The sequence below is a fragment of the Tachypleus tridentatus genome, chromosome 11 (assembly GCF_004210375.1).
Source record: "Tachypleus tridentatus isolate NWPU-2018 chromosome 11, ASM421037v1, whole genome shotgun sequence".
NCBI lineage: Eukaryota > Metazoa > Arthropoda > Merostomata > Xiphosura > Limulidae > Tachypleus > Tachypleus tridentatus.
This window is the reverse complement of record NC_134835.1, coordinates 55,641,614-55,655,647: the sequence shown is the minus strand read 5'-3', so window position 1 is coordinate 55,655,647 and position 14,034 is coordinate 55,641,614. Positions and strand designations below refer to the sequence as shown.

Below are 14,034 nucleotides of genomic sequence, written 5' to 3'. Positions count from 1 at the left end.
AAAGGCTAGTTATTAACATGTAAATAGGTCTTTCGTTGTTTGCTTCAAATATATATTAAATACTATTAAAAAAACATTAATTGAATACTAACTTTCACCAATTATATACGTATTCCGATATTTGCATTTTTGACTGCGACTCATTTAAACACATAACAATAGGTTTACTGAGCAATCGCTGACAATTAAAAGCATTAACACAGTGTTCGAACGATCATCCGTCACGTACTGATACGAGTGACAGAAAAGTGAAAGGTACAATAAACAAAAGTTATTTTTTTGATAATTTGCTAATCATACAAAAATAACTTACACATTCCAAAAATAATCAGCTATAATTAGTATAAAAATATGCATCGTCAACATATTAAAGGCGTAAATAATTGTTCATTTTTCCAACATCTTACCATTATGTACCAATAACACATATGGATGTATAAAACGGAACATAAAAATACGAAACTCTTCTGCGTTTACTAGGAGCTAATCATCAAAAAACAATCGTTCTTGTTAGCTATCTCATTTACCACGTACGTAAAGAGAGCAGAATACACATACATATATATCTGTGTAAATACATAAACAATTGGTTATTAATTTGTGGATTATGGTTATTCTTTTGAGCTCAAAAAAAGAAAATTGGAAAATTGTAACCAAAAATATAGTTATTTAGAAACTTTAATTTTTTATGTTTATCCAACAAAATAAATTATAGTTAAAAATAATCTGATGGAATGAAGTTTAAGATAAAATAAGAGCTAGTAAAGAAATAATCTTTGGTTCATATAGAAGCATCCCAGAACAGGAAAAGATGTAGAAACGGCTCCATCAATCTTTCAGTAGGGTTCAATGACAAATTATGAAAATATTTGCTTACTGCAGTTAGATTGAGTTTAAGTGTTTTAATATGATATTAAAATAACATAGACTTGTTACAAGGCGAAACTGTTCGTTGTCTTCGTTGTTAATATTTTAAAGTTGCTACATTTAAGAAAATATACAATATTACCCGAACTATAAGAATTTTTCGAACTATCTCCGAATATATATCAATGTTTTATCAATATGTATTTAAGTGTTTAAAAGGAAATATAATTTCCTGCAATAAGATAGCGAAATTCGTAACAATTTCCATAAAAAGAATATAAAATAAAACGAATATATTCAGTTTTAAAACAGGCAAGCACCCACACATACGTATACATATATTTAGGGTAAAATACTATAAAACTGATGTAAATAAACGTTTATTTAATATTTACTGATACTAACTTGTTATATCTTTAAATACTGAAACATATTTGGCTTTTTAACGATTGGACTGTTCACGATAATGTTCATTTAACGTAAAAATATAAAAAAATAGATGGTTAAAATCAAGAAACATAGCTAGAATCTTGCATAAAATATTAAAGACACTAGTTTAATTTATTGTTGGAGAGCAAAATATTAAATTACTATAACTGAAACAAAGTATGTTTCAAAATATGATATTTTCATAGTAAAAAAATATTATTGCTCACAGATGGGGCAAGTGTCAGTTTGAAATAATCTTACATCAGATTAATAAAAATTTTAAGAAGTTGGATTATTGTTGTTTGGAATTTCGCACAAAGCTACTCGAGGGCTATCTGTGCTAGCCGTCCCTAATTTAGCAGTGTAAGACTAGAGGGAAGGCAGCTAGTCATCACCACCCACCGCCAACTCTTGGGCTACTCTTTTACCAACGAATAGTGGGATTGATCGATACATTATAACGCCACCACGGCTGGGAGGGCGATCATGTTTGGCGCGACTCGGGCGTGAACCCGCGACCCTCAGATTACGAAGCGCACGCCTTAACGCGCTAGGCCATGCCAGGTCCAAAGTTGGATTATTTTTCCATTATTTTGAATTTCGCGAAAAGCTACACGAGGATTATCTACGCTAGCCGTCCCTAATTTAGCAGTGTAAGACTGGAGGGAAAGGCAACTAGTCATCACCACCCACCAACAATTTTTAGGCTACTTTTTTTCAACGAACAGTTGGATTGACCACTATGTTATAACCCCTCCACGGCTGAAATAAAAGAGTCCCCTTCTTAATCAATTGCAGTTTCCAAACAATGTTGTATATTCAAAACACCCTGTATCTCAGAACGGTTGGTATGGGTATTAACACTATTATTGTTAAGAAGAGAACAACGTTTTCGACTTCCCTAGGTCATCTCAGGCATTTACACCATACATTAGTTGTAAGATACTGAAACAATTTCCAAAACTTCTTTGAGAACTAATACACATGAAAGAAGATGGTCTTAAATGAAGATCTACATAACGTAATAACATGCACAATGCCAAACACAAAACAAAGTGAAATTTCAAAATAATGTTTTAAAGAATTCCAGAGAGTTATTTTTCCTCAAATCAAGTGAACTCCTTCATTGTGACCAGAGAAGAGCAGAACCATTTAGGATGACCAGTTGCTGCTAACAGTGTTTCATTTATTATTATGAAAACTTTTACTAAATAGAAAGCAATGTCTTATTGAAAATTATGAAACGAATTTTGCAAAGTTGCTACTGCATGAAAAAAAAATTCTGACTTGGTTTGCAAAGAAAGACTACATTTTCACATCGTTGTTACGCGGGTTCTATAAGGAATGAAAGAAATCCTATAAAATTAAAGAAAAAATAAAGAAATATGAACAGATTTAATAACGTACATTTTTTTTCATCAAACTGTTATTTCTATTTGGTTAATAAATGAAGTAAAAGTGAAAAATTAATTACAACTTTAAACAAATAAAATATAATGTTTATGTACATTTAGTTTCTCATATACTAATTGATTTTTAATATTCAAAATAAGGATAGCTAATAAGTGACATCTTTCGAACTCTCAGAATTATGGTCCACACTCAGAAAGAGCAAATAGTACTTACTTTCTCCTTTTGCAAACAAACTGAATCGTACTTTTAAGAGTCTAAGATTCAGATTAGGGTATGAACATCGTAAAACAACAACTAATTATATCAATAGACAATTTCTCATTCATTTTACTAAAAAAATCATTCCTTATACGCGAAGAAAACATAATCTGTTATGCAAAAACAATTATTTAAAACTATGCATACATTTTTCTTTCAATAGACTTTTTCAAATATGTTTTACAAATTCTGAAGTAAATATTAAAATACTTCTTCTAAGCAATACAAACAAATAGAGAGAATTACGCTCTGAAAAACAATGAAATATATGTTTTTCGGTCTCCACACAACCTAAAGATGTCATTGTAGCACAAAAAATATCATAAAATGTGCCATCTAGTGCAGCTTCATTTAATAGTTATATAGTATACTTAAGCCACTTGAAATACTAAAAGTTTTAGCAGATTAATCTTGTTTGTGGTTTATCTATAACTGTATCAAAGGAACTATAAAAACATTAATTCATAAAGTCAAAAACATGTATTTCTTTCACTGAAGACATACATGAATAGCAAAGAAGTGATCAACGAGAACAATGAGACATTAATTCTTCCCATTTCTAACTCAGAAATCCAAATAAACATTTGCTTAGCATGAAAGTTGTCCTTTATTTTTGTTATCGATGGAATAGCTTTAATAAAAAAAGTTAAACCCGTTTCTTGCTGCTGACAAAATGGTTATTTCGATCTAATGTTCTAAACAAAGTCACCAACAGCTGTTGTAGGAGTTCCACAGAAACAGCTGTCTTAGTTTCTCACTTGTATCAACTTGCACCAAACCGCATACTGACTTCTTTATGACATTATCGTGGAATCGAAAAAGTGATAAATCAGAATCTTTTTAAGATTCTAACAAAATTCTGTCAGAGGCTCATTCTCATTAACTTGATTACATCAGAATAAAACAAGTAACACATTTGAGTCCATATGCCGTAAACTATATTGTGACTGAGTAGTTACGGATATTTTTATTATATTGACTTGCACGCATATTACAGTTGGCAAAAATGAACACAAGAACACTAGATTATGAAACTAGAAAAAGACAACTTGCATAAAGTATTCTTCAGTGACTTGAAAACCATGAATAGTACTTATTTGTATTGGATAAAATGAACCTATTGTAAAATATATTTACATATTACCGAACATAATGACCTGACAGAGTTTTGATAATATTTTTGTTCACTTTTAGAACGTTTTCGTGTTAAAATAAATAACCATTCAAAGTTCAAGTATAATAGAAAGATATAGCAAAGTCTGGAAGCTATATTAATAGTTTTATTATGTCTTACGGTTAAATACGTTAGTTTTATTTAGAAAAAAACATTACAGTGCTTGATTATAAAATACGACACTTTTGGTTTTCAAAACTAATGCTCGGTCCAAGAATGATGTAAACACTCTCGGTATTTAGGATATGCAAACAAGTATAGCATATATGCAACTTATGTGTTTAGTTTACGCCTGACTAAACAGAAAACAACCACAAAGGATGAAGGTTGCATTATATCTCAAATAACTTGCAAGTTAAAGCGTTATTAATTTATTATTTTTAAACGTTTGTAAACAACTAATAGCTAATAATAAAATACCTTGGATAAACATTATCCAAGGTTATTTGGATTTTAGTAAACTATGTATTTCTTTGTTTGTTTTTTTATTAATTTTGCGCAAATGTTATCAAGGACCATCTGTGTTAGCTGCCCCTAATTTCTAAGCGACAAGTTAGTGGAAAGGGTGCCAATAAACACTTGGATTATGCTCTATCAACAAAAAATGGGATAAATCGTACATTTAGGGTCTAAGCAGCCGATTGCAGTAAGCGAGTTGAGTACCTTAACCACCAAGCAGTGTCAGACACCTTACGCCAAAAAAGTTTAATTTAGATAAAATGTGGTATATTAGGTAGTGTGCTTTTTCATAGTAACCAATATGTGTTCATTTCCATCCATATTGGAGATACTTTCCTCTTAAAATTTTAATATTTAGTTATATTTTTAATTGTCATATGACAGACACAAATTGCACGGTTGGTCAGCAGTAATTAATGATGCTAAAATCTGGGGCTGGTTTTCTGCGTTTAAACACAGATAGTTATTGTGTAGCTTTGGTTATAAAACCAATTATAATAACAGGTAGAGACCAGAAATGAAGAAAAAGTATCTAATATTTCATGATCAGAAAATTATGAATGCATAAACTAATTCAAAACAACCTTGGTTACAAATGTCAAGCTACTCTCCTTTAATATCTGTGCACTTAAAAACTGTTCTTTTAATAAAAAAAATAAAACAAGTTAAGTAGAAGAGATAATGGTGTTCTGCACAAAAGTAATAAAATAAAATATTAAAACACTAAAATAACACAGTTTCATTTATGTAATGATTTTATTAAGCTACGAACACGTACATGATTGCCAAGATAAGATCAAATAATTCTATATATATAATTATTGAGAACGTTTTCCAGTTAATTAAGTATTGATAGTGTCAGTCTTGTTGTGTAACATAACCTAATACTCACATTAAAATGAAAAAAAAGACTTTGTCTGATTCTTTAATTCTTCATTCCAATTCGTGTTTTTATTATCAACAAAAGGTTGTTATCTAATGACTTACCAACTACAATTTAACAGCTATAGTGACATCAAAGAAGTTTTTTGTTTTTACGCATAGAACTTAAGGCTACTTGTAGGATATTTCGTTTTTTGCAATATTATGTCAATGGAGAATAAAAAGTCTAAAATAATTGAAGTAAAGCGTTTTAAAAACAGCATATTATACGCCATAAAACAAATGTTTGGATTTGAATATTGTATGCTACATTTACACCTTCATACAGTTGCAATTTAGAGTCACACTTAATGACACGGAACTAATATAATAATATTCGCTTAATTAAATATATAAAAATTAATATTACAGATAAGCATTGTATATGACTGTAAACTTAGGATAATCTTAAATTATTTTCCAAGGAAAGACTTGACGTCCTATCAATATTTCATGAATTCTTCCACCAAATATTAGGTACTCCTGATCCAAATGTTTTTACACATCTGCAAGAGAATGAGAATAGTGTAAGCAATTTGAAACGTATTAGAAAATTTCATCTACTGTGATACAGCAATCAGAACATACAAAAGTTGCAGTAGTTTCAATTATTTTCAACGCTAGGCAAATTAAGATGATTTCCATATAGACAAGGGTTGGGCCTTAGCTTATTGGTAGAATACTTCGTTGAGATTACTTTTGTAATATCTTATCATAATGTAAGTCGCAAGTAAGAGTTTCGGGTACTTATACGACCTGCTGACCTTCTGGAACCTTTGCACTAAACCAATGTATATCATTGTCTATAATTCTATTTGTACATTATAAATGTATTAGCATGTTAAATTACATAATGTTTTTCATTCTCTACTTTTCCATTTTTTTTTTTTTTAATTTCCTAGATAAATTTTAGAAGTATAAATACATGCCAAAGTTACACGGAAGTGACGAAATAAATTATTTGTAGAACCTGTGATGTTAGAAAAATAACAGTTTTCATCCATTTTAATGTTGCAACATCGCAGTATTTAGACGTTTCGTTTTCTTACTGTTATATTTCAAGTAATTCTATTTCAGTATAAATTTTAATAATTAAGATGCTAAAATCCGTTTTTTATACAAGTGTTATATGTTAGCAGTCCTTAAAAATTCGAGAATACTTTTCTCCGACATGTTACAAAAAATTATTGCAACCATAAATAATGCATCATTTACACGACCAGTAAAAAAGGAACAAAGTGGCCAATATGTTTTCTATCCTTTGAAATGAAATTTAAGGTTAAATATGGTTAGTATTTTGAAACATACTGATTATTAAGACAGTATTTTGGCATTAGTTAAATCACACAAAATTATTAAGAATAAATAAACAAACAACAGCGATTCTGTATATTATGTTTTACGTTTAAATTACAACGAAATAATTACTTACTTAAAATTTCTTTTTTAGAAGGTCCCTTCAAGACTTCACTTGGAGAATTTGTTCTAAGTCACTGTCTCTTGCACGTAGTTTTGCTAAATAGAAATGAAACCATTTCATAGTCATAACCGAATATTTTCAAGAATTTAACACTTGAATTTAAAATATATAAGAAAGTAGCTTAGCATATACTGTTATGATTAAAATAACTGACACTGAATCAGAGAGTAACATGCATTTAAAACGTTTAAATGGGATTTATATAATTGTATTTTGGAGTGTAATGACTGTTGGAAAAATACATCGAAAATAAGAACCTATTATGACTTGCAAAAGTTATCTTTTAAACGTTATTATATGTACTTAAAACGTTAGATACTATCGAATAAAGAAAGTCTTTTGAATATTGAAATTGTAGGAATTTTATTGTTTAAATATAGGATTTCGCTCTCTAGAAGAGTCGCCTAAGTGGTAGGGATCTTGTGTAAAAACAACAACAACTAAGAGTTGTTTTGTTTTACTTAAGTTTGTAGAAGATGTAAAGTACAATATGATATCGCGATTACAATTTAAAGTTTATAAATCGGATAACAAAAGTTGACCGAGTTATGGCTGGCTACATCAACATCAAAAACCACATAGTTAATCACAGTACTTCATACTGTGAATCAACACTACGTGAGCTTTCTTCTACTTCATTCGTCGTTTCATCTATTTTTCAAGTTATATCCCAATAGATCTTTATCAGATAGCTCCAAGCCACACTGATCATGACTGGAACTTTGCTACTCTTTGGCATGTCAGTATCAATCAACATTATGTCTTCAATTACTTGTTCGTGTAAGGCTCTGAAATGTCGACTTGCAATTCGTGCAGTCGCTGTATATGCATTTATGATGGACTTTTCAGTAGCTCTAATCCATCCATAGAGTAGAGAAACTAAAAGAAAATATAACAGTAGTAATAGTAGCACTATTGTATTTAAATAGTGCCTTGATTGGAGAATGAAGAAAAAATATAAAAAGACAAAAAAGAATCACATAATTTGATTTCAGAACGATTTCAGTGAGGTGGTGCAATCTTTCGAAATTCAATGGATTGCATGTTTGGACACACCAGACACTTTTCCATAGACTACTTCTCCTTTGAGTGACGGGAGAAGGGAGATATTCTGTGTTAATATTTTTTTATAGGTATAACTATATTTGAAATTACAACGTTTTACAACTCATAAATGCAATTTTGATTAAAATAAATAGCTTAAAAGTCGTACGAAAGGTTTTTTGCTCTGTCCATTTATTGCCGTTGCTGATAAGATGTTCTTCCTGACTTCTTGACTTGAATTTTTAGTTGACTCACTGTCTTTTTCAATGCTGCTAAAGGGAACTTCCAAATACTTGACATCTGGAATGAAAATAAAGTTTTTGGTGTAAGTGTTTTTAAAACAAATTAATGATGAATATTTCATACAGAATATTATCAAAATATTCCAAGGTATACGAAAAAAAATCGAAAATTATTTCAGGTGATTCATGTGCTCAACTTCTAGATGGTGTAGTAGTTTAAAGATTTAGTGTATAGTTATAGTTCAGTTTACGCATTCAGAAACTGTTATTAACTATGTAATATATTACTCAACGCAACCTTGATTTGTATTGCACTTTGTTCTAAATATGTATATCTTTATGGGGTTGTGTGTTTCTCTTTCTTATATACCTTTTGCGATTTGCGTTTTTTTTTTTGTAGAATTTCGAACTTTTATTTATATTTATATATCTGAATAAAATGTCCGCACTTTTAATAGGTTGACTTGTATTCTATGCTTAAATAAAGTATTTTGGAGGATTACCATGGCCAGTAATATAGTATTGCGATATACTTCCTTTAACATAAACATATGAATAATCACTGAAAGAAATTTTTATAAGTATTTCTTATGTTTATTGGTTAGGCCTATTTATCTTTTTCTCTTTGAAAATTAGTGACCAATAAAAAATTTAAACATATCTGCGGTTACTTAAAATATATTATGAACTAAATTGTTTTAAAAAAAATATTATCGTTTGAAAACAAGACTCGGAATAGAAATAAACATAATTTGTATCTAGAAACGCCATTTGGAATAGACAACACCATTTTACGTACATTTTTATGTACTATATTTACCTGCCATTTTCCAATGCATATCATATGTGCTTTTCACATAATGTAAGTTCTAAATTATATCCATAGGTACTTCACTAATTGTTTTTCATAACACTGTTTTCAAATGAAACAGCAATATTATTGCATAGAAAAAGTCCAAATATGTAATATCTATGATAAAAATTAAAAGTACAACGAAAAAAAGGCCCCCAACTTTATAAATGTGGTTTTCTGTTTGCTATAAGTGCGTAAGTGGAGATGTTCTTGAAATTACTTACAGTTGGTGAAAAATAAATTCAGAACTTATGTTAAGAAATGTTCAAACTTTGTTCTCTGATATAATTCTTAGATATGAGAATAGTTAGTTAAATATTTTTTGTGTCTTTAAAGGGCACATAGGCCCTGAATTTTTGAACTCCGGTTAAGAAGACACAAGCAGATAAAAGTATTAACAGAATACAAGATTATCGTAGGTTAACTCCCAACTAACAGCTGACACCCATTATACATTGAGTAGAGTGGAACAAGTGGCGTAGAATTTCTTGCTCAAAAACACAACAACATGGCACGGTTCTGTCTCAAACTAACAACCATTCAACTACAAGTCTAAAGCGTCAAACTACTGATTAACGATGAGATGAGAATAAATCTTTACTAAAATAGAGCAGAATTGAGTATCAAGATAGAATCTTTTTATATAGAAAGGACTACGATAATTTTGAAATAGAGATTAAGTGAACATAAAAAGTGTGTGAAAAAATAACAGCATCAAAACTTAATATTGAGTGAAGTATATTCAAAAATTTCAACATATAATTTCATTTAAGAATACTGTTATACAATCATAAACGAGTAGCATAAACATCACACATATTAGATATTCGTTTAAAATAATTAAATATTCAACAGACAGTAAAAATATGAAACAATGATAACTGCAGAATCGAACTTTCACAGCTTTAGTTAACACACTTAAAACTATACTAAACTTTTTTAATTTTCTATTAGAGTAAGTGATTAGTATGTACTGCCAGATGTATTAGATGAGAAAGTAGTTGCAGTATTCGACGGGTAAAGTTGTTTTAGTTGTCTTTAAGATGGTCTATAATAGAAGGAACTAATGCAGTTAAAAGCAGCAAACGACGGTAAACTTTGTATTGTTATTTTAAATGATAAAACATTGTTACAAAAGACGTTCAGCTTTCAAATGAAAGCTTATATACTCTTCAAAAAAGAGAAACGCAAAAGGCAAAATATGAGACAAATTGTTAACAAGTTTATTCCTGGTAGTTCTGTATGACATGTGTGAAACTTTGCACATTCACTGCTGAACATCCAAAGTCTGCTTTGGACAAGTCCACGCTCACTAGATGAAGTTTAACGTCACTCAACGTCAATAACGAGTATGCCCCCCGTGAGCATCAATAACTGCTTGGCATCTCTTGCCCATGGAAGCGATGAGATGACGAATCACATCCTGTGGAATGGCTGTCTACTCAGCCTGCAAAGTTGCTGCAAGCTGAGGTAGAGTCTGCGATTGATGTTGTCGCCGTCGCAGACGTCGGTCCAACTCGTCCCAAAGATGTTCGATGTGGTTTAAATCTGGTGATCTGGAGGGACAGGGAAGAACGTTGATGTTGTGGTATCTCAAGAAGACAGTGGTGAATCGGGCTGTGTGAGTACGGGCGTTGTCATGTTGAAAAACGTCGTTGACGTTCACTATGATGGGTTGCACATAGGGCCTAAGAATCTCGTCGACGTATCGTTGAGCTGTACGATTCCCTCGAATGTGCAAAAGGCCTGTTCTGGCATTGTAGGCGATGGCAGCCCACATCATGACGCTGCCACCACCAAATCTGTCAACATCCTGCACACAGTTTGCTGCAAAACGTTCACCTCGGCGACGGTAAACACGGGTCCTTCCATCCTGCCTACGAAGCATAAAACATGATTCATCGCTGAACCAAACATGCCTCCATCGTCGATGAGGCCATACCCGCTGTGCCCGAGTCCACTGCAGCCGTGCTAGACGATGTTGCTGGGTGAGGATGACGCCGCTTACTGGACGTCGAGGTCGGATTCCTGCATCTCGTAGACGGTTGCGTACGGTCTGATCGGAAATCCTACACAGCCCTGGTATGGTGAAAGCAGTAGACGTCGCAGTGGTGGTCCTATCCCGAAGGTGACATAACCGGATGTTGCGATCTTGTGCGGGCGTGGTCACACGAGGTCTGCCAGATCGTGGACGGTCACGAGATCGAGATTCGCCTGCTTCCAAGCAACCGATGGCGTTGTTGCGTTGTGCTTCAGTCAGTCTTGGCGTAACTGTATTGCGTGTCGGTGGCTTAACACTGAGCTATGGAAACCGAGAACCCGTCACTTTTATAGGGATTTTGCACATGTTGCACTTGCAGAACATGCAGATCTCTCAAACAAATTTATTGGATACGCATGTGTTTTGGCGAAAAATCCGATGTTTTTCTACATTTTCAAAGTGCACAACTTTTATTGTTATTTTGGTCTGACAATCAGTGCCTTAACACGTGTAACATCACATACTCTGAGCTTGTAACGTTATTACATATATTTCTCTTTAAAATAACAAAAATATCCCTTTTGCGTTTCTTGTTTTGAAGAGTATATATATATATATGAGGCTAATGTTCATTGACCGCAAAACTCCTTACTTCTATTAACTGCAGCTCAGCAAGTAATATGACATGCTTTTATATTTGGAGTTTGTTTCGCTTTCTTTTACCACTGTATTTTACCGTATAAGTTAGACAAGAAGTTTAATTCCTGCTTTTACTACTGGCATTTGCAGTTTTTCTCATCACAGAACTATATCACGTCTCTTTTTTCTTACCAGTAGCTCAGCAGTGGCTGTTTTCGTTATTTTATAGTTATATTTATTTTCATTATTCATATTATGATTTTCCAGTATGGTTTTAATTAGCTTTGTACTTGTAGTATTCGTCGCCGATTTTTGTTATTTTGCAATGAATCTTAATTTCAAAGTTATTTTGTAAATTCTTGTTTTTCATACTACTTGCTTTATTTTAAGCATTTTTTCAAACTTGTATGTTTTTTGGATTCACGTAGTCCACAGTTTGTTCTAATCCCTTATCAGAAATCATTTATCTACTTTTGATATTTCCTTTTAAAAGGTAACCTAAACAATTCCGTTCTCAGTGTAAGAAGGGGAATTTGTTGTAATGAGTGTAGTAAACAAGACGTTTGTACCTATTTTCTAAAATTTGTATAATTTATTTGCTTAATGTTACTTTTATTACCAATTTGGGTTTAATACATGGATCGCTGTTATTAAATATTTTTATTTTAAATATTATTTTCAATAGTTATTATAATATGCTTTGTATTACCAAATTAAATATTCTAACCTCACTGAACCTCGTGAGACATATTTGGGTTACGATTACAAATATAACTAATGGAAAGAGTACTCAACTAATGAACTAGTCTGTTGTAACCATTTTAAGCAAAAATTTTATATTAAACTAGACAATCAAATATTTTATGTTATTAGAAGTTACCCTGCGAGTCGAATGTCTGCCTTTCTACTTCTGAAAAGAACGGATATCGTTTCTATTTTTTTTATAATGATTTATGTAATATTCTAATATACTAATTATTCCTTGTATATTTCCTATAAAATCATAATCCTAAAGCTAACATTATCATAATTGATATCACGGCTTTCCATAAATTGAGATCAGAGAAATCTTTTCATACTCTGCATACAGGGCCCGGCATGGCCAAGCGTGTTAAGGCGTGCGACTAGTAATCTGAGGGTCGCGGGTTCGCATCCCCGTCGCGCCAAACATGCTCGCCCTTTCAGCCGTGGGGGCGTTATAATGTGACGGTCAATCCCACTATTCGTTGATAAAAGAGTAGCCCAAGAGTTGGCGGTGGGTGGTGATGACTAGCTGCCTTCCCTCTAGACTTACACTGCTAAATTAGAGACGGCTATCACAGATAGCCCTCGAATAGCTTTTTGCGAAATTCACAAAACAAACAAACATTTCTGCATACAAGAACAGATACTTACATTTTAAGTGTCCTGTAACTATTGGTCAAATAATTAATAATTATAAATGAATGTATGGCTACTAGAATTTTAAATTTAAAACTTCATTACAATAGGTCCTTTTATTTTTGAGATGAAATATCATTAAAAGTGGGCCTGGCATGGCCAAGCGCGTAAGGCGTGCGACTCGTAATCCGTGGGTCGCGGGTTCGCGCCCGCGTCGCGCTAAACATGCTCGCCCTTCCAACCGTGGGGGTGTATAATGTGACGGTCAATCCCACTATTCGTTGGTAAAAGAGTAGACCAAGAGTTGGCGGTGGGTGGTGATGACTAGCTGCTTTCCTCTCTAGTCTTATACTGCTAAATTAGGGACGGCTAGCACAGATACCCCTCGAGTAGCTTTGTGCGAAATTCCAAAACAAACATTAAAAGTGTGTTTTGTTTTTTCATTAGAAGCTATACGTCAAAAGTCTATCTACTTGTGGCTAACAATATTAATTCTGATCGTCAAAACTACATTCGTCACTTTGTTTAACGTTACAATGTTTTATTGTTTATGACTAACATCTCATTATCTTAAAATCATTTCATTTGTTATATTTAAATTTATTGCTTTCCAATTACATTTCTCTTTATTTCTTACTTTCATTTAATTATAGTTTATTAAAAAAAAACATGTCTTAAGGTAATTTGCCGAAGACAAATTAATATAATTTATACTTCATCACAAAAACTTTAATTAATATTATATCAAAAATATGCTAACAACTGAGACTCAACTTAATGAGTTCATTCATTGAACAAAAAAGTACTGACATTCAAAGCCATTCAAATACCTAATTGAAAGTTGCTCTAATGAATAGTTTTGGGAAATACAGGTTTATAAAAAAAATCACTTTA

General features: G+C 32.0%; 1 protein-coding gene across 2 annotated transcripts in view; it reads right to left on the bottom strand.

The window, feature by feature from the left end:
• Nucleotides 1-5,346: 5,346 nt before the first annotated feature.
• The window catches only part of LOC143232190 (protein turtle homolog B-like), a 195,227-nt gene continuing 186,539 nt past the window's right edge, over nucleotides 5,347-14,034 (bottom strand). For both annotated transcript variants that reach the window (XM_076467322.1, XM_076467321.1), the window contains 3 exons: nucleotides 8,215-8,345; nucleotides 6,954-7,036; nucleotides 5,347-6,027 (listed from right to left, as the gene is read on the bottom strand). In XM_076467322.1, coding sequence (XP_076323437.1) covers nucleotides 7,007-7,036; nucleotides 8,215-8,345 — 161 coding nt within the window. In that variant the 3' untranslated portion in view covers nucleotides 5,347-6,027; nucleotides 6,954-7,006. The remainder of the gene's footprint in view (nucleotides 6,028-6,953; nucleotides 7,037-8,214; nucleotides 8,346-14,034) is intronic.